Genomic DNA, 20,157 nt, shown 5'->3' with positions numbered 1-20,157 from the left:
TTGATAGCCCATATACTACATGGGACCTACCAGTCAAATTGATGTCAGTGACGACTTATGTCTCTTGCCCTCAGTGTGTGTGTGTGTGTGTGTATTTTCTTTTAGGTGCCTAGAGCATTCTTTTCTAGGGGTCCAGATCCCTTCCTTTATGGTGGCTAGACCTTTTTCTTGGTGTCTAGAGCATTCTTGTCTATTGATCATTTTATTTTGCACCTTCAATTTCAGTTTATCTTGTAATTTCAAAACGCAGGATCTCCATTTTTCTCAGTCTACAGCACTGTGGGAAGCAGGCAGTTGCAGGACATGCTAAACCCGCTCTTTAAACAAGGATACGGAAGCTCGGAGGCATAGGATAAGAGCCCATTCTTCTACTTCCTGTTCTGACATTCTTTGTACCTCATCTGGCTGCCTTCTCTGCATTCCTCAGGACTCCATGGAGGACACACAAAAAATATTTGTTGGTGATGCTTAGTGAAAATTGAGGTCTTAAATACACACTTAAGGATTGAGAGCCTTTGGATCTGGTTCACTTTGTTTTGGTAGACTGTGTTCTAGAGCTAGGTGGACAACTACAGAAAACTCATTGTCCAATTTTACCCCACACTTTTGTTACTGTTTAGGAGATTGCATGTTGTAGTTTCATGTAAACTTCTCTCTCTCTCTCTCTTTTTTAAAATTATTTATTTATTATGTATACAGGTTCTGCCTGCATATACACCTACACACCAGAAGAGGGCACCAGATCTCATTACAGATGGCTGTGAGCCACCATGTGGTTGCTGGGAATTGAACTCAGGACCTCTAGAAGAGCAGGCAGTGCTCTTAACCACTGAGCCACCTCTCCAGTGTAAACTTCTCTTAAGGAGGTGACAAAGCCAACTAGACCATTAATGGCATCAGCCAGTTGCCTTGCTCACCACTTGTCTATAGGGTGGCAGTCAAAGGTTAACCCCAGAGGCCCGGGTATATGACCTCTTGTGTGACAGAATTAGTGGGCTAAGAAAGCAAATGCTGAGACACATTTCCTCAGACCCCAAGCTGCTCTCTCCCTGCCCCAGCCCTTGGACCCACTTAGACTGAGCGGTCGGACTGCCCATTCATGAGGTACCTGTGTTACAAGTTCACCCTTGGAGGCCACGCTGCTGTCCGACTTTCCTCCTTGCCTGTCCTGTGTGAGAGAGAACACAAGCAGCCTCTGAGAGGGAAAGAACCTACTACAGGGGCAGCAGCAGATCACAGCGCTCACAGAAACGGTGCTCAGCAACAGAGAGCTCAGACAGGAAACCGTGAGGTTTTCAAAGTGGGACTCTGGATCTCAGCAAAGTTGCTCTAGGCTTCTGCGGGCCCCTGGGATGACTGTAACCTGAGATGACATTACCTGTGGTGACAGCCACCTTGGGACATGGTAGTGACTAAAACAGGCAGAAATCGTTGACTGTGGGCTTTAAAAGCAGACCTTTCTCTCAGCTTCCCTGCTCAGCAGGATGTGACACCATGGTTACCCATCCTCTGTTTCCGCTATTGAAGTGTGTCTAGCAGACTGCATGGTGTGATGCAGTGTGTGTGTGTGTGTGTGTGTGTGTGTGTGTGTGTGTGTCTGCTGCCTCTGCAGACAACATTGGCTTTACCTGATCTTCATACATTTTATCAAGAGAGTAAGTAATGAAGCATGCCTGCACCTAACTTTTTTTTAGAATTTTATTTATTTTATGTATATGGTGCTCTGTCTGTATGCTTGCAGGCCAGAAGAGGGCACCAGGCCTCATTACAGATGGTTGTGAGCCACTGTGTGGTTGCTGGGAATTGAACTCAGGACCTCCGGAAGAGCAGCTAGTGCTCTTAATGGCTGAGCCATCTCTCCAGCCCCGTGCACCTAAATTTTGTGTTGTTGTGTTTAGCTTGTATCTTTGAGCATCTCTGTCCGCTTTTGCGTGGTTTGCCTTTCCTATTACGCCGTCGTGAGTCTTCACATGAGCTCAGCTTATTCACCTGTGCTGTGGATAGCTGTGTCCTCGTCTTTTGATGGAATAAATGCTTGCGTTTCTCCACAGGAGGGGAGTTTTGGGGATATGGGGTTTGTGTATGTCTAACTTAATGGAAACCGACAAATGGATTTCCAGAGTGGTGATTTTCTTAAAGGATTTTAAATGACAAATAGTGTCTGCTCCAGGCGAGGGTGAGAGGGGAGGGCCCAGTGGCAGCGATTTCGAGGTGGAAGTGCGGGTCTTCAGGAGACAGAAAAGGCTTCAGGTGGGAGCAATGGAAGCTCAATTTATCTCCATTTGTTTCTAAATCTGTCTGAGACACTCGGGTAGGAGCCCCCGAGAGAGAGGAGAAAGCTTGGCAGGGATGAAGGAGGCCGAGAAACTGGCCAAGGGCAGGTGGTCCCTTGAGCTGGGCTCTGTCTGAAAGATGCTCAGAAGGAAAGGATGCTCCAAACATGTGGAAGCAGCAGTTGGAAGCTGCCCTGTCAGAGTTTTCTCGCTCAATCTAGCTGGGGCAGCACTGATTTCTTTTCAGCATTCACCAAGGCATAAGCCCTAGGAACTGGCAGGGAGACAGGGAGGGCATGTGAAGTCATGAGTGTTGCCTGTCTCTGACTCCTGATTCTAGAAAAGCCGGAGCCCTGGTGGGGGTAGGAGCACTTACTCGGGTGACGGGGCATATGGCGGTAGGCAGCAAAATGTGGTCTTTGAGTTCCCCACCGTCACACACCGTCGATAATTCACATTTGCGGTGGAACTGGAGAGAAAAATGGAGATGAGGATGAGCAGAAGTGACCCAAGAAACATCAGGAAGGTGGGCGCAGAGGTTTTCTGGGGAAGCAAGCAAGTGCCCCTGCGTCTTAGAGCACTGCCAGCTTTGGCTTTCACAGAATTGTTGAGTACGTGTGTGAACATGCGGCGTGTCTGTCAGGGGCCTGGGAATGAGACCAAATGTGGCCCCCGGTGTGGATTTTCGGTTTAGACACTCTGAAGGAAGGCTACCTCTGAGAATAAAACCGTGAGAGGGTGGAGTATAGAGACAACTGAACTGTTGCAGTGTGAGAGTCCTTTGTCTGGCTTGGGGGGGGGGACCCACCTCTTTCGGGCTGATACCTAGCCAGGGGGCACAAGACACTGCCCAGAATTAGCTTTGGGAGGCAGGCTGGGCATCCCAGGTGACATCTGTCATGTTCAGAAAGCTGTAGACTCTGGCATGAGCGTGGCAGAAGCATGACCAGGCCTCCGGGTGATGCACAGTGCTGCTGAGAGGAATGTGCCTTTGGGCCAAGTGTTAACTCTAAGGTGTGGGTGAGCGAGCTCTCCAGTATCTAATCCCTGTCCCAGTCTGCTGGTACCCCAGCCCCAGGTGAAGGAGACTTCGTGTTCTAGCCTGCTGTCCCCAGCTGCTGGTCATGTAGGCAGTCGGTTGACTAACTTCTTAAGCAGTCCCCCTCTCTGGGCAACTTGAGGAGTCATCATAGGCTGAGAGGCTAGGATGGGGCTCTGGGACCCTGTTTGCCTTATTCCTTTGCGCTACTCTTGCCCTCTGGAAGGATGTTCACTGTCCCAGGCTACAGCTCGGGCCAATCCCATACTGGAAAGAAGTAGGGCCGCCCTGGGCACCGACCCACCGTCATCCGGCACCACACGCAGTGCCGCGCGGTGACACTCTGGTAGCACTTGATACTTTTGTGGCACCGGTCACACTTGACGGAGGAGTTCCCTTCTACCCACGCGTGCTGCATCACCTGTGGGAGGGAAGGGATGGATACCAGGGAAGGCAGTGGAACCACGCCCCTGGGCCCAGGGAACAAAGAACTGGGAGGCGCGAGGAGCCCCGAGGGCCCCGTTTCCTCAGTCGTGGAAGCTTTCTTTGTGGGATGCCGAGTTCCTCCCTCCCTGGCCACTGTGCTAAACAAAGCAGATTAAAGTCTTTCTCCACTTTGTCCTAGCTCTCACCCTGGCAAGCAAGCATCTCGCCTGCCACCCTTCTGCCTCAGAGAACACCCTGGTGAGCCCTGTCCTCATGGGGGCCCTTTTCTAGGAGGCAGTGTGGTGCAGGGAAAGCCAGAGCGCTGGGGTGCAGATCGGAACCTTCCGGAGTCACCCCTTTTGCACCTCACAGCAGGGTGCCTTTTGGCCACTTTCAGAACCTCTCTGAGTCTTTGGACCTCCCTCTTTAGACGCCAGCATGAGGGACCTCTGGGATTCAGGGAAGATGCAATCAAACAGTGCATTTGAAAATCTTCCCTGGCACACTCCTTCCTTCACCTCAGCCTCAGCCATCTATTACAATCACCTGGGGATTTTCTAGAAGTCCTAACACCCAGCCCACACTCCAAATAAACGAGTCTCTGGGGTTGGGGCCTCAGATATTTGACTTAAGTGTCCCTGTGTGATTTCAATTCACATGCGTTAAAGTACCCTGAGTGCTTGTCATGTGTTATGATACCTGAGAAGCAATCTGGAAGAAGCTGGGTTACAAAGTGAAAGGCAGTGAGTCAGGGCACCGTCGGGTCCTTTTCATACCCATTTCCTGGCCATCTGGATGCAGCTGCTCCCTGATTGGGAAATGCCACCAGCGCAGACCAGGAGGGTATGTATGCATACCTCTAGCAAAAATGGGAACCTCTGACCCATTGCCTGGGAGGCTCTGTACTCACACCTCTCCCCCTGGAGTCCCAGAGAACTCAGGACTTTCCACTGAGAAGGAAAAGGGTGTGGGAGAGTGGGGGCCTATTGGGCAGTGCTCAGCTTCAAATACTGTATTAGAATCACGTGAACTATCTACATGGTATTATCCCTATTTGCATTAAACAAGAGTAAATGTTTTAAATTACTTAGCAGCCCTGTGACACTATTCACCCAGAATATTTTTGCTGTAATCTATTGCTCCAAAAGACGTGTCACACTTGGCTTATGGCTTCTCACCCCCAGCTGCATCACTGAGGGCACTTTGTGAATTTGTCATCTACATGGTCACACTGAATATGCACTGAGATTATCGTTTCCATTTTGCAGAGGGACACGTTGAGGCTTCAGGGAGGTAAGTGACTGGCATTAGGTTCTAAGGCTGGTGAGTAGCCACACAGGGACCCACAGCCAGGTCTTTTGACTCAGGCCTCAGGGTTGTTGTCCCAGGACCGTGTTGCCTTTTTCAGCCTGTCTGGGGTTCTGAAGAAGTGGTGAGAGACCTGGGTTGTCCCTGCAGGCTCACAAGGTTGTGGGGGTGCTCTACTGGCCCCTCAGTAGAGCCCCCCTGTTCTCTGCGTCAGATGCCGAGAGTTCGGGCAATGGCCTGAGCCTAGGAGACCCACTGTGTGTTCTGGTGGAAGTCAGGCATGGACATGGAGGGGTACGTATGAGGAGTGGGGTGGAAAGAGGAGGTCAGAGGTCATGCAGTGGTTATGGGGCATGCACATGAGGAGGCCGCTGAGGAGCCTTCCTCCCCGGAGGCCTTCTGTGGGACAGCTGTGAGCCATCCCACCTTCTCACCACCTCCCGACTCACATTCCTCAGCTACATCTTCCCTCTGCAGCAAGAGAGATGATCTTGCCCCAGTTTTAAGGGCAATCTGATTCCACACTCAGCTAATGGCAGTACCCAACGGCCCAGAGAGCCCTGGGAGCCATGCCCTACTCTGCTCATCCTCGGCATCCGCGTGCCCAGGTCCTAGAGGTGCTCTTCTCAGCTGCCTTTCAGACCCCTTCCGTTGTCTTCTCTACCTTTGTTAGTGGAGTCTGTCAGGGACACTCAGACACAGCCAGTCCTGAAAGGGTGGATGGAAACAGACCCAATCCGCTCTGCCTTGGGGCTGCGCTACCTTGTGCCATAACCACCGGAAGAATGCTCTTCCCTCTGGCTTCCTTCCCATACCAACCTCAGAAAGAGTCGCGTAACTGCCAAATTCACCATCTCTTCATGTCTGAAGCTTCTCCCTGAGCCTCGACTGCTTTCTAATTCTGGAGCTGGCCTCCCAAGCCCTCCTCCACCTCATCATCTTGTGAACACAGCTCCTTGCCTTTCCCTGTAATCATCTTCTGACCCAGCCATTCCAAACTAATTCCAGGCCACAGTCACGCATGTCTCCATGCCTGTACACGGGAGCCCCCTTCTGCTAGAATGCTCGGCCCTCTTCTGTGCCCTTTGAAGCTCCCCTGGTTCCAAGAACAAAGCAAGTGCCACCTCCTTGGTGAAACTTTTTCTTTCAAGCCTCAGCTGCACATTCCATATGGGCCTATTATGATAGCACACACCTCACAGCTATGAATTTGCACTATGCCCATGTGCCTATCTATCTCCATAACTTGGGCAGCATTTTAGTGGATTGGATACCATTTCTCATAACCTGTGGATGCCCTGGTTCAGCGCCTGGAGTACAGTGGGCCTCAGGAAGATGCTGAATGGATTGATGGATGAGTGGGATGGCTTAGGGGTGGTCCTTGAGGCAGAGAAGGAACTAGAGAAATCTCTCAAAGCCCCTTCCTGCAAAGGAATCTGTGATGATGGCCATGCTGTCCCTGAGGCAGCATGCAGTAGAATGAGCCAATGGGTGTCACCAACCTCGCCACTCCTTTTGGCTTTGGAGTATGTTTTCACACATCCAGGAATGTTTTTGGACACACAGCGTTGGTGGACAGTGTATTTACAGTCTGGAAAAAAGAAAAAGGACAGTGCTTATGAATGCCACCAAGGAAAAATCCAGCCCGGCTTCCCCGGTGCACATACTTCAGTGAAGGCTTGTTTCTCCTTCTGGGTGGTCAGTGAGGAAAAGAGACACATGGAGTCGGCCTGGCCTAGCAGAAATCTAACACTGGGCTATCGTCCTCTGAGCAGTCTGCAGCTGCCTCCCAGTTCTTCTCCAGTGTTCCCATCTCTTCACACCACCTTCCTCTGATGGCAGTGACCGTGCAGAAAAGTGACATCAGAAGGAGCGGTGTGAAACAGATGCCTCAGCATTGTGTGTCAGGATGCCCGTGAGTGGACAGAAAGGCCATGGTCACTGGGCTGATGGACAATATTGGACACAACCCACGGCATCCTGAGTAATGGTTTTGCCCTTTAGAAATTTAGGATCAACTGGGCAGTGGTGACGCACGCCTTTGATCCCAGCACTCGGGAGGCAGAGGCAGGCGGATCTCTGTGAGTTCAAGGCCAGCCTGGTCTATAAATCAAGTTTCAGGACAGCCAGAGCTGCTACATAGAGAAACCCTGTCTCCAAAAACCAAAAACCGAGAGGGAGAGGGAGAGGGAGAGGGAGAGGGAGAGGAGGAGGGAGAGGGAGAGGGAGAGGGAGAGGAGGAGGGAGAGGGAGAGGGAGAGGGAGAGGGAGAGGAGGAGGGAGAGGGAGAGGGAGAGGGAGAGGAGGAGGAGGAGGGAGAGGGAGAGGGAGAGAGAGAGAGGAGGAGGGACAGGGAGAGGGAGAGGGAAAGGGAGAGGGAGAGGGAGAGGGAGAGGAGGAGGGAGAGGGAGAGGGAGAGGGAGAGGAGGAGGGAGAGGGAGAGGGAGAGGGAGAGGAGGAGGAGGAGGGGAGGGAGAGGGAGAGGGAGAGGAGGAGGGAGAGGGAGAGGGAGAGGAGGAGGGAGAGGAGGAGAGGGAGAGGAGGAGGGAGAGGAGAGGGAGGGAGAGGAGAGGGAGAGGGAGAGGAGGAGGGAGAGGGAGAGGGAGAGGAGAGGGAGAGGGGAGAGGGAGAGGAGGAGGGAGAGGGAGAGGGAGAGGGAGAGGAGGAGGGAGAGGGAGAGGGAGAGGGAGAGGAGGAGGGAGAGGGAGAGGGGAGAGGAGGAGGGAGAGGGAGAGGGAGAGGGAGAGGAGGAGGGAGAGGAGAGGGAGAGGAGGAGGGAGAGGGAGAGGGAGAGGGAGAGGAGGAGGGAGAGGGAGAGGGAGAGGGAGAGGGAGAGGGAGAGGGAGAGGGAGAGGGAGAGGAGGAGGGAGAGATATTCAGGATCCTCTGTTGATGGGCACACAGTAGCTTCTCTTCCTCTTTCTAGGGCAGGGATTTTGCAGTATCAAGTGAGACATTTGTGTGAAGCACCATGTGCGGGGTCAGATTAGGTGTCCCACAATTGGTCACTGTTGTTATAACTGTGATTATGCAAATAGCAAAGGACCAGAGGTTTCCCACTCACCAGGAGTGAGAATATGTTGAGCTGATCTTTGAGTGGGTCTGGAAAGATGGGTGGACCACAAGGTGCCTGGCAGGGCTCAGTGTACCCACATCCCGGACCCTCTGGAGCCTCCGACTTTAGTCCTGCCTCCTCTTGCTCTTCCCCCCTTCCCCCAAATCACCTCTCCTCTCCCCTTCCCTCCATTTCTTTCTGTGTTTACCATCTTAGTCCTGAGCTAATCCTCATGTGTAATTTTTTTTCTGCTTTCTCCTCCAGTTTTACTACATGAAGTAAACATATAATTGTATTTCTTGTTGCACTTCTAGAATATAGAGCATGTTCTTAACTAATTAGAAAGTGCCTCTAAGCACACGTGAGATGCACGTTGGCTAGAAACACAACTGCAATCGGTGTGAGGTGCTTTTATGTAAGAACTAATACTTTTTTTTCTAGAAGACCAGTGGACCGTGACTCCAGCAGCAGCAAATGTCTTGTCCACTCGACTCAGCTAGACCCAAAGCGGGGCACAGAGGCCTTGCCATTGAAACATTAGGGGAGATTCCACCATCTGGGGAAAACGTGCCTAGACTTTCCCTGGAATGGATCAACTAATCGTGTACAAAGCAAACAGCCCAAGGGAAGAGCTTGGAGGACGTGAACTTACAAATGCAGCACAGGCCTTGCTTCCGAACACCCATCAGCATGACGTGGCAGAAGTTACAGTAAGTGGGCTTCTTGAAATGCTTCAGGGTCCAGGCGTGCCTCCCATCCCCCTTGGAGCTCTGTGGAGGTAATGGCGGTGAGATGTGGAGCTGTACCCCACTCCGAGGCCAGAGGCTGCCTCATGCTGGTGTTTCTTTTTCTCTAAGTAGTGTTCTCTTCTCATACTTGGAAGATACGGTACTCAGATTCCTTAACAAATTCTTAGATTGTGTTTTCTAAAATTAGCACATGCAGAAGGAGAGAGCCTCTGAATGGAAGTGGGAGAGGACCTAAATAAGCCCTCTCCTACCTGGATGCCTGAAGCATAACTGAAAGAGCGACTTGATATGTCTGTCTGTCTGCCTATCTATCTGCCTCTATCTGTCTATTTATCTATCTATCTATCTATCTATCTATCTATCTATCTATCTATCATTTTTCTCTCTATCTTTCCTTCTGCCCATCTGTCTATCTGTCTATCTCTCTCTCTATCTATCTATCTATCTATCTATCTTTCTATCTATCTATCTATCAATCAATTATCTATCTATCTATCTATCTATCTATCTATCTCACCTGTCTATCTGAAGAGTCTTTAATGATTGCAATTTTTGACTAGCCAGCATGCCTCTTTGGACTCCAGTCTAAAGAAATAACTTTTGAGAAAATAGATGAGCATTTCTGTGCTAATTAGATGCAACATTATTTCAAATATTGAAGAGCTACAAATATCCTATTGGCCCCCAAATTGCTGAAATTGTAGTATATCCATATAACTTAAACTAGGTGGCAATCAAGGAGACATTTATAAAATCATCCAGTGGCATAGGAATCTGTTCATGATACAATACTAAGTGAAAAAAAATCAGAATGCAAATTTGATAGTGCATTATGATTTCATTTGTAAATAATAAGACATTTAATGGGAAGCTGGGTGTGTTGGTGTGTGCCTTTAATCCCAGCATTGAGAGGCAGAGGTGGGTGGATCTCTGTGAGTTTGAGGCCAGCCTGGTCTACATAGTGAGTTCCAGGACAGCCAGGACTGTGTGGAGAGACTCTGACAAACAAAAGATATTTAAAGGTGAAAGATTTCATGTGCCTTTTGACCAAAGTTAACTATATCTGGAAGCACTGTGTATTTATTTTTCCCCCTCTAATTTCTGACTTCTTTTATATTTTCTGAAATTTCTCTTGTGAGTATAGACTAGCATTATAATTAAGAACAAATGGCTCAGTAAAAATAATATACCTTTTTCTTTTTTGAAGCAGGGTTTCTCTGTGTAATCCTGGAACTCACTCTGTAGACCAGGCTGGCCTTGAACTCAGAGATCCATCTGGCTCTGCCTCCTGAGTGCTGAGATTAAAGGTGTGTGCCACCACCACCTGGCTAAAATTTTTAGATTTATTTTATTTTATATGTATAAGTGTTTTGCCTACACACACACACACACACACACACACACACACACACACACACACACTATGTGTGTGCTATACCAACTTTCTGGAAACAGATAAAATACTAAAGTGAGGACTGGTGGGATGGCTCAGTGGGTAGAGGCACTTGATAACCTGAGTTTGACATGATGCAGAGAAAGGGTAACTCTTGAAGGTTGTCGTCCTCTGAACTCTACACGCACACCGTGTGTGTGGAAAGTCCCACCCACTCCATGTAAATAAATTCGTGTAACTAAAGCATCAACAATTCTAAAGTGAGAGCTAAAGAGGGAATGAATGTTTTTCTCCTGAGTTGCTCAGGGACAAAACTATCCTCAGTCACAACATATATGAGCTGTGCCTCACATGATCACATTTTCCCTGCCAGGCAGGGTCCTCCATGTTCCAGGCCCTGGTACAGCACCTGGCTTAAGTCTGGTTTTGGGGGCATCTCTCCTGCTGCATCTTTCTCAGGAATTCCATCCTGAGCAGCACTGGGTGTGGCCTGAAGGGCAGTGAAAACTGTGGTTATAAAGTTACCTTGGATGTGTGGTCTGGGACATGGAGTCCAGTCCTCACATCTGGGTGTTCATGCCTTTGTACTGCTCGCCGTGGCCAGCCCTGTGGCTGGGCCTAGAAGTCTTGTGGTCCCTGGAGTTCACATTCTTTGTCAAATTCTTACCTGTTCCCCTAACTTTTCTCTTCTTACTACTTGAAAACCCTCGTCAAGACCTGAGTTGTCCAGAGTTAAGGTCTCTTTATTCAAGGGTCTCCACTTAAGCGTGAAGATTTGCAGGTGGGTAGCAACTCACAAAAAAGACCAATTTACTCATTCTTTTGGCAGATATATGCCCCAAGGACCTATCATGATGCTAATAATAATAATAATAATAATAATAATAATAATAATAAATGTAATTCCAGTCCACTGCCAGATCCTAATCTGTACCAAATACTGTGGGGTACAAATGCAGTGGAACAGTAGTAAGTTTATTTCTAGTATACAGATTAAAAAGCAAGCAAACAAACAAACCGAAAAACAGACTCAGGAATTCTGTCACTAGGCCAGTGCCACAGGAAGAATGAGTGACAGCGTCAGTAGTCAACATGCACTTTTCTCCACCACCCTCTATAAAGGTTTTCCGGGGCGGAAGGAAACTTAGTACCCTGTCAGTAGATCTGGTTCTTCACCAACTAAAGGACCATCATTTTATCTGGAAACACCTCTATTGTCTAAGTCATGTAGCCCAATCCCACACCCACAACAAACCCCCAGCTCTAAGAGGCAAATGAACTGAGGGCCTCAAAGAAAACTTCTGCTTGGGCTGTAGCGCCATCGTGTGGCTCATTCACTTCTGGCCAGGTTTTTGCCCCATTGCCACAATGTTACCAGAAGACAGACTATACATGCTTTCTATGGAGAGCCCCAGATTCTCAGTGGCCACATGTGTGAGTAAAAACAGCAAGAAAGCAGCAGGCCATTCAAGACTTTGATGGGCTTTCTCTAGAGGCCTGGATATTACTCATTTGAAAATTTGTTTAGCACACACTTAAAATAGATTTTTAAGGATTTTGATTAATATCAATGAAATTTACATTTATTTTCTGTTCCCCACGTTGTGTGATGTGACTTCTAGTTCTCTTCATGACTGATTTGGTGTTTGAAGGGGACACTGGAAAAGATGTTGTAGAAATACACAGGCTACCTGCTGCCTCCAGAAATGTGGGCTCTTTCCATACAAGATGTTGGTGGTGCTTTGAACATTAGCATGTTCAGTGTAGGGAGGAGAACAGACATTGGTTCCTTGTGCTTAAAAGGTCCCAGTTTCGTTCTCCCAAATGAGAACAAACCAAACCAACAACAGTGTGTCAGGACAGCAACCAAGCAGAGCTGCCCTTTTGACCCGGTGCCAAGTGAGCATTGGCAACAGTCTACTTGGCTTCTTTGAGCTCATGTGGGTTCTTGCATGTGTAGCCCCTCAGCGAGAGGTCACTGCACGAAGGTCCTAATGTCACTGAGTGTGGCAGCTGGGCCTCTGCTTAGGTGTGTGCCTTTGGCCAGACCTTCACTGTGCTGGACCTCCATTTGTAGAATGAAAGGGACAGTCATATTATGTATAACCCTAAGAGCCAGAACGTGTTATCAAGCCAGGCCTGGTATGTGGTCTGTAAACCTAGCTACTCTGGACACTGAATCAGGAGGATCACAAGTTCAAGCAACAAAACCTGCCTGGGCTACAGAGCAAGTCTGAGGACAGCCTGTGCAACTGAGTGAGACTTTGACTAAAAATTAAAAAGTAAAAAAGAATAGCGGTATAGACCCGTGGCAGAGTGTTCACCTAGCATGTGTGAGGCCTTTGGTTTAATTCAGACACACACACACACACACACACACACACACACACACACACACACACCCACACCCACACCTGCGAAATAGAAAACCCAGTAAGGTCTCAAAATCTTTCCTATTCTTTAGGAATAAGCCAAATCCCCTCCGAGGTTTCTTCTCACCACTCTGACTAAGGTGTAGGGTGTTGGAAAGTGTGGGGAATTTGGAGATAGGTACAAAACCTAGCCCCTCTTCTGCTCAGAACTTTGGTTTTCCATCTGTACAAATTGGGGTAAAAAGACCCACCTTATCTGTTTTGATTGCTTAACCAGAGTCCACGCATGAAAGCCCCTACGGTAGATCACTATTCTCCCATTCCCTTCCTTCCTTTGCCAGTTCTTTTAGTTTTAAATGACACTTACTTACTGGCAGAGGGTGTGGTGTGAGGGTTTGTGTCATGGCATGTGGAGGTCAGATGACTAGGAGGTTAATTCTTTTCTTTCACCACATGGGTTCTGGGAGTCGAACTCAGGTTATCAGGCTTGGTGGGAAGTGCTTTTATGTGCAGAGCCATCTTACTAGTCTCTGTCCTAGCATCTTAAAACCTAACTTGATGAGAAAATGAGATTCACCTTGAAGTTTCCTTTGCACTTAGCCTGGTTGAGTATGTGTCTTGCAGGCAAACGCTCTGTGTTCCCTTACAGTGTGAACAACAACAACAACAACAACAACAACATTCCCCTTAATAACAATGCGTCAAAGGGTATATTTTGAGCATGAACAAGTGAAAGGGATGAAAATATAGAGCACCCTGGAGCCAGCCTGGAGCATACGGCTTGCCCATCAGGAAGTCTGGAGCAGACGCTAGCAACAATGTGGAATCTCAAGAGCTGTTGAGTGTGAGTTCACTGACTTACAGAGTCATCCATTCCCAGGAGCACCAGCAATGGGATGGTGGTCATCCCCCCATGGACCCACTCCTGTAGAGACACAAAGCCATCCTTGTCGTAGTCCATCCCCTGCAACATCTCCTTCAATATCTGTGGGATCCAAAGAGCAAAGGTTCATTTCCACCCTTTCCTGGATGCCTCTGCTCTCTGTTTTCGCGTTGATCCTGTGTTATGTTTTCTGTTCCACCCATTTCCCCTTCACCCATTCAGAGTGAGTGAAGTGGTAAGGGGCCAAAGCAGCGGGGACACCAGGGTGCTAAGTCCAGCTCTGCCCTGCCCCGACCTTAGGTGACTCACCCTAGCTCTCTGTGCTCTGGGTTGCTCATCTTAAAATGGAAATAATACCGCTGTGTGCACGGAAATGCACCCAAAGTGTTTAATCTGATACCTGGTACATAGCGCCTGCCAGGGCAGTTAACAAGAACAGCAGATGATGGACAACTGTGCCCCAAACTGTTTCAGGCTCTAACCCCTCTCTTCTATGAATTCCCATCATAAAACTGTCTCTGGTGGGAAGGTTGGGGGAACTGCGGTTTCTACCGTGTCTAGACTTCCTCCTGCTGCCTTAAGCATGTTTCCTGTTAGAGAATTGGGAGGTCAAAGTGTAGGGCTCCAAAGGAGCTGCTGGGGAGATGGTCTGGGGGCACACAGAGCAAGCATCCTACCGTTACACCCACACCCCAGGTGTGCCCCCGCTCTCTCTGGAGTGAACTGTGTCTGTAGAAACTCACAGGCCTGAGCTCCGTGGGATCCCACTCCAGATACTGGGCAATATGTAGCATTTGGTTCACAATCTGATCCATCTCCTAGAAAATATCAGGAGAGAAAGGGAGAAAATTAAAGTTGTTGTTGTTTTGTTTTTAATCAAAATAAGAGCAAAACTCAAAATCAAACTTGGTGGGAAGGTGGGCAGGGTGAATCATGAGGAAGAGCTGGTAAAATACACAGACATCCCACAAGGGCAGCGGTTTTCTTTTGTCTTGACCACAGAGGCCAGTGGACAGTAGATGCTTACAGAGCATGTGAAAGCCAGAGCTGCACGGAGCACCTGGAGCACTGACTCCAAGCCTCTCCCTCCTCCCACCATTCTGTCCTTTGACCCGAAAACCATAGGGAATCTTGAAGCTTGTTTTCTTTCTCTTCCTTCCTTCCTCTCTTCCTTCCTCTCTTCCTTCCTTCCTTCCTTCCTTCCTTCCTTCCTTCCTTCCTTCCTCCCTCCCTCCCTTCCTCCCTCCCTCCCTCCCTTCCTTTTTTTCTGTAACTTCCGCAAATGCAGGTGAAGACAGGCCTCTCTTTACCATTCTTATCATTTGCTCTCCGTTCCCAGACCTTAGCAGCTAGGGATCTGTGTGTCTGCCTTTGGAGTCAGGTTCACGTCCTGTGTTGGTCTTGGCTCAAGCACTGTGATTTAGATTTATTTCAGTATCTCCTCTTCCCTTTGCCTTAGAGTCAACCCTGAGCCTAGAATTTGGTGAACAGGAAGTTAAGGGCTGATTTGCCTGATGGATCACCCCTTTGGCACCAAGGCCTGTCTCTACCTAAAATGCTACCAATGTGCCGGATGCTGGTGAGTCAGTACATAGAGGGACCCATGGAAACATTGTGCTGGGGAAATGTTTGGTGTCAGTTAGCATCTTATGTATGGATACTACCTAAGATGTTCATAGTTATATTGTTCTAGGAGATTGTGTGGGCGAATTGGAAAGTGTTATTTCCATTACGTAGAATGTAAGGTTAAGCTAAGCAAGCCAAGCCTCAACAGTTATTTGCTTTTTTTTTTTTTTTTTTTTTTTTTTAGTTTTTTTGAGACAGGGTTTCTCTGTGTAGCTTTGAAGCCTTTCCTGGAACTCACTCTATAGACCAGGCTGGCCTTGAACTCACAGAGATCATGCAGGCAGGAAGCCCTGTCCAGCTCATTCCCAGTAGAGAGACAGCTGTTGTGGAGGAGTGGCCTCTTGGTCACCGAGAGGGTTCACAAAGGCGCTGGGAGCTCACCAGCCAGGGATTCCAGGGGTGAAGCTGAGTCAGAGGACTCTTGAGACTTGTTTCTGCCCGCCAACATTATCTTTAAAATCGTTCTGATTGAACCAGTTACTCCTGCAATGCTGCTGTCACATGCAAGGTTGCCATTGTTACCACGAAGGTGCCAGAGTAGACAGAGGTGGCTCATTGGCCTAGTGGACTTATTTTCTCTGTCCCTCTGTCCCTCTTTCCTTTCCTCCCTCTGTCCCCCCTTTCTTTTCCTTCCTTTCTTTTTCTGGTTTCGGTCAGCCATACACACTTCAATCTCAGAGCCTTACTGTTCGTAAGCCCCGACAGTCAGTCAGGACCACAAGGCTTGGATCCAGGGCCTCCTTCTTTCTCGGGCTTTTCTCTCTAGTCTTCCTCTCACTCTCTGGTCCTGACCTGTTCTTGCCTCTTCCTGAAGGGGTGAAGTGAACAGACAGAACTGGGCTCCTAAGCTCCTAAGCTTGGGTAGATAGGAAGCTCGCCAGTAACTTCCTCTTCTCCTCTTGCCAGGGCCTGTTGTTTCTCTGATCCCTTCCTCTTGACCCCTGGGTCCCAGCAGGAAATTTCAAGGGAAGTCTGTGGACAGGGAAGTTACATTTGTTGAAAATATGAAAATATCTCCCTATCCTGAGACTGTGTGGTTCCAGGCTTCTAGGTCCAGAAGAAGGAAAATCGGAGTCCATGCTCTACAAGCTGACTCTGTGGAAGCAGCAGGTAGGGACTTTGCTCACGATCTGCATCCCTTAGCCAGACCCGAAATTCCTGTAGGGATGGAACTGGGGTGTTTGGATGCTTCCCTCACTGTACCTTGCTCTCCCCACTCTCCCTCAGATCCCATGACTTTATTGAAAGCGAAAGCTTACCGCCTGGTCCAGGAGTCCGTTTTCATCGGAATCATAGAGACGAAACATGACTGCAAGAAACACACAGGTTAGGCCCGAGGTGTCCTCCAGGAATCAGCATGGCTGATGTTCTGCTACTCCTCTGTTTAGCCTAGATCTGGGCAGCATTGGGGCACAGGCCATTACAGCCAGCTAACCCTCTAAGGGACAGTGTATGACTTCCTTAGGGAAAGGGTGGAGCCAGGGAGAAGAGTGAGGCCGCCTGGCTTTTGGACTTTTCTGATCAGTGACTATGGCACACGAGATCCAGGTCAGAAGTGAGACTCCCTGGAGAGCATGCATATGTTTCAATGTCACCTGGGCACGACTTAAAAACTCGTGTCCAGCAGCTGGGTGGGCAGAGGTGCCAAATTTACAGCAGGACCTTTGCCTCCACTGTATGCAGAGTTAGGCATGTTAGGATCTTGGTGTGCACTACCACTCCTGGGATGCCAAAGAGGGTATTTTCCTCCTAGCATCAGTCACCTTATCTGTAAGATAGAAACTGTAATTATTTCTTCTAGGGTGATCATAAGGATTAATATTAATGGCTATGGCAATCGATAGGTCTCAGAATGCAGAAAGCACTTGATAAATTATTTCTCTTTATTTTCTTTTATTAATGAACATTTACATATGACATTCCTTAGGCAGCAGATACTGTTGTATGCATTTAATCATAATTACCCTGTCCTTAGTAATAATGTCATGAAGCAGTTGCTGCTGCAGAGGCTACAGGACATTCAAGATGCTGAATTTTCTGAATCACCCTTTATCCCAAATGCTAAGAACCAGGAATATTTCAGATTTGGGGTATTTTTGGATTAGGGAGTATTTCATATATATAATTAGATATTTGAGTGGATGCTACCTAAATCTAAATGCATATTTCTCATACACCTTATATGCATAGCCTTCAGGAAATTTTAGGTAGTATTTTTAGTGCATCCCATTTTGATTGCAATCTAACACATGAGATCAGATGTGAACTTTTTCACTTATAGCATAAGTAAGTCTCAAAAGTTTTGGAGTTTGGAGCAAGTGTCAATATGCTGCTTGGAAATACCGTGTTAGCTGCAGGGAGGTGAAGTAAACAAGGAAGATCTGGGAAGGATTAGGACTAAAGTTTAAGTGTCCACTGACACAGTTACATTCAACCAAAATTGCAGAGATGTGCTCTCTAGGTTACTGTGATCTCAAAAGGAAGCAGAGCAGGAAGCAAGCTAAACATTTCTTCCCTTTCACCCCCATTCTTTGTGCTGTTCACACTCGATTTCTCTTCTGTGCACCCCCTGGTGGTGCCCTGGTTGTCTCTCAGCACAGGCTGTCTGGTCATACTACTCTTATATGATCATTTGCCTCCAGATGTTTTAAATTCCCTGAACCATGTATCTGCCCCCCCCCCCACATTGGTATGTACCTGATTGGAGTTTAAGTTCTTTACAAGATGGGTCATAACATTCTCACTCTCTTTGGTTCCTCAGAATATTCTGGCCAGGGGCACACAGTACATGCTGTGTGCTATAAAGAAGGTCAGAGTGTCCCACTAGTATTGTTCTAGGAAAATGGGTTTATGTGACCCATGTTCAGACATGTTCCTTTTAACCTTCCCATACTTTCTCACATGGAAATAAATAAGTATGTCAACCCTTCCAGGGTTATCATGAGACTGACAATAAGAGAGAGGATGGATTTGAAATGTTTAGCAAATAAATATATGGTGTTGAGCTGAGGGGAGGTGCCCTTGCTTTGACAATAGGTGGAATTTCAGGGATGACTTCCAAAAAGATGCATGCTTAGTTCTCAAAATAGTTAAGTTCACAAACTTAACTTGTTTTCAGTCATTAAAACAAGGAAATGATTTAGACTGATAGGATAAAAAAAACTTAAACCAATGAAAATGCTGATACGTGGTCTTATCTGCACCAAAGGTTGTAAGGGAAAATATTAGCTAAAGATAGAGAGGAACCAAAAACTCAAAGAAACTGAAGGTAATGGGATCAATGGGAAAGTGATCCAAACAGTGAGCATCCATGGCTAACTGGGGAAATGTGAAGGTTGGCTATGTTTGATAGTAGTACAATAACACTGTATTTATTTGAATGTGACAGTAGTGTTGGGCTTCCATATAAGTGTGATCTTAGAGGTATATACTGAACTATTCCCTGATGAAATCACATGATTCTAGAATCTGCTTGAAGCAATCAGGAGCAGAGGGAGTGGGTGGGAGTGTATGACCAGAACAAGAGTGACGGTGTTGGTGCTGATGGAGGATTCACACACAGTGTTCACTGAACTCAGCTCTCACCTTTCTCTGAAATTTTCTATATTACAAAAACACTTAGACAGAACCCCAGGTCAGCCCTCTGCCTGTAGACCGTGCTCACTCTCTCAGTGCTTGCCCAGCCTAACCTCCACATCTTTCCTTGTCACCATATCCTGACCCACAACTCCTGTAGAAGCTCCCTGCTCCACCAGAGGACATGCCTGTTGCTAGAACCCCAGGTGGGCCCTCCACTTGCAGACATCCTTCCCCCAGTGCTCTCCCAGCTCCCCCAGTGCTCCCCCAGCTCCCCAGTGCTCGCCCAGCCCCCCCCAGTGCTCACCCCCCGCCAGTGCTCCTCCAGCTCCCCCAGTGCTCCCCCAGCCCCCTCAGTGCTTGCCCAGCCCCTCCCAGTGTTCATCCAGCCCCCCTGCCAGTGCTCACCCAGCCAACACCCAACTGCCCTCCTCTCTTTGTTACCGTATCCTAGGCCCCAACTCCAGCAGAAAACACTTGGCTGGACCAGAGGCCACACTGGCAGCCAGAACTCCAGCTCCCAGGTTGAGTGAAACCCCCTCCTGCTCAATCAGAGGCCACCCTGGCCATCAGAAGTCCAACCCCCAACTTGGGTGGAGACCCTCTACTCAACCACAGGCCACTCCGGCCAGAAGACCAGAAAGGAAACAGAAAACGAGGAACAAAACACCCATCCAACATAGATAAACCCAGAAATTGGCACCTAAACCTATAATCATCCCAAACCCAGATACCTAGATGCCAGTGTAAGAACATCATCAGCAACGACCAAGCAATGTGTCACCACCAGGGCCCAGCTGTCTTACTATAGCAAGCCCTGAATATTCCTACACAGCTGAAGCACAAGAAAATGGCCATTAAAAAAAAAAAACTTGATGAAGATGATAGAGGTCCTAAAGGGGAAATGGATAAATCCAGGAAAACATAACCAAAAAATTGGAAAAATGAATAAATCCTTTAAAGAGAGCCAAGAAAAACTCAACAAACAGATTAAGGAAACTAATAAAAATATTCAAGACTTGAAGATGGAAATAGAAGCAATGAAGAAAACACAAACTGAGGGAATTCTGGAAATGGAAAAAACAGGTAAGCAAGCAGGAACTACAGATGCAAGCATCACCAACAGAATACAAGAGCTGGAAGAGAGAATCTCAGGTGTTGAAGATAGGATAGAAGAAATAGATTCATTAATCAAAGAAAATGTTAAATCTAAAAAACTCCTGACACAAAACATCCAGGAAATCTGGGAAACTATGAAAAGGCCAAACCTAAGAATAATAGGAATAGAAGGAGATGAATCTTAGCTCAAAAGCCCAGAAAATATATTCAACAAAATCACGCAAGAAAATATTCCTAACCTAAAGAAGGACATGTCTATAAAGGTACAGGAAGCATGTAGGACACCAAATAGACTGGGTCAGAAAAGAAAGTCCCCTTGTCACATAATAATCAAAACA

The 20,157-nt window shown here is 47.8% G+C and overlaps 1 protein-coding gene across 1 annotated transcript in view; it reads right to left on the bottom strand.

Moving 5' to 3' along the window:
- The window catches only part of Dgkg (diacylglycerol kinase gamma), a 198,541-nt gene that overhangs the window by 100,890 nt on the left and 77,494 nt on the right, over positions 1 to 20,157 (bottom strand). Inside the window, exons 7-14 of the mRNA XM_059277313.1 lie at positions 16,384 to 16,433; positions 14,242 to 14,316; positions 13,478 to 13,600; positions 8,754 to 8,871; positions 6,549 to 6,637; positions 3,617 to 3,733; positions 2,650 to 2,742; positions 1,109 to 1,168 (exon numbers count right to left, since the gene is read on the bottom strand). Coding sequence (XP_059133296.1) covers positions 1,109 to 1,168; positions 2,650 to 2,742; positions 3,617 to 3,733; positions 6,549 to 6,637; positions 8,754 to 8,871; positions 13,478 to 13,600; positions 14,242 to 14,316; positions 16,384 to 16,433 — 725 coding nt within the window. The remainder of the gene's footprint in view (positions 1 to 1,108; positions 1,169 to 2,649; positions 2,743 to 3,616; positions 3,734 to 6,548; positions 6,638 to 8,753; positions 8,872 to 13,477; positions 13,601 to 14,241; positions 14,317 to 16,383; positions 16,434 to 20,157) is intronic.

This window comes from Peromyscus eremicus, chromosome 12, assembly GCF_949786415.1.
Source record: "Peromyscus eremicus chromosome 12, PerEre_H2_v1, whole genome shotgun sequence".
NCBI lineage: Eukaryota > Metazoa > Chordata > Mammalia > Rodentia > Cricetidae > Peromyscus > Peromyscus eremicus.
This window is presented reverse-complemented; position numbering and strand designations above follow the sequence as displayed.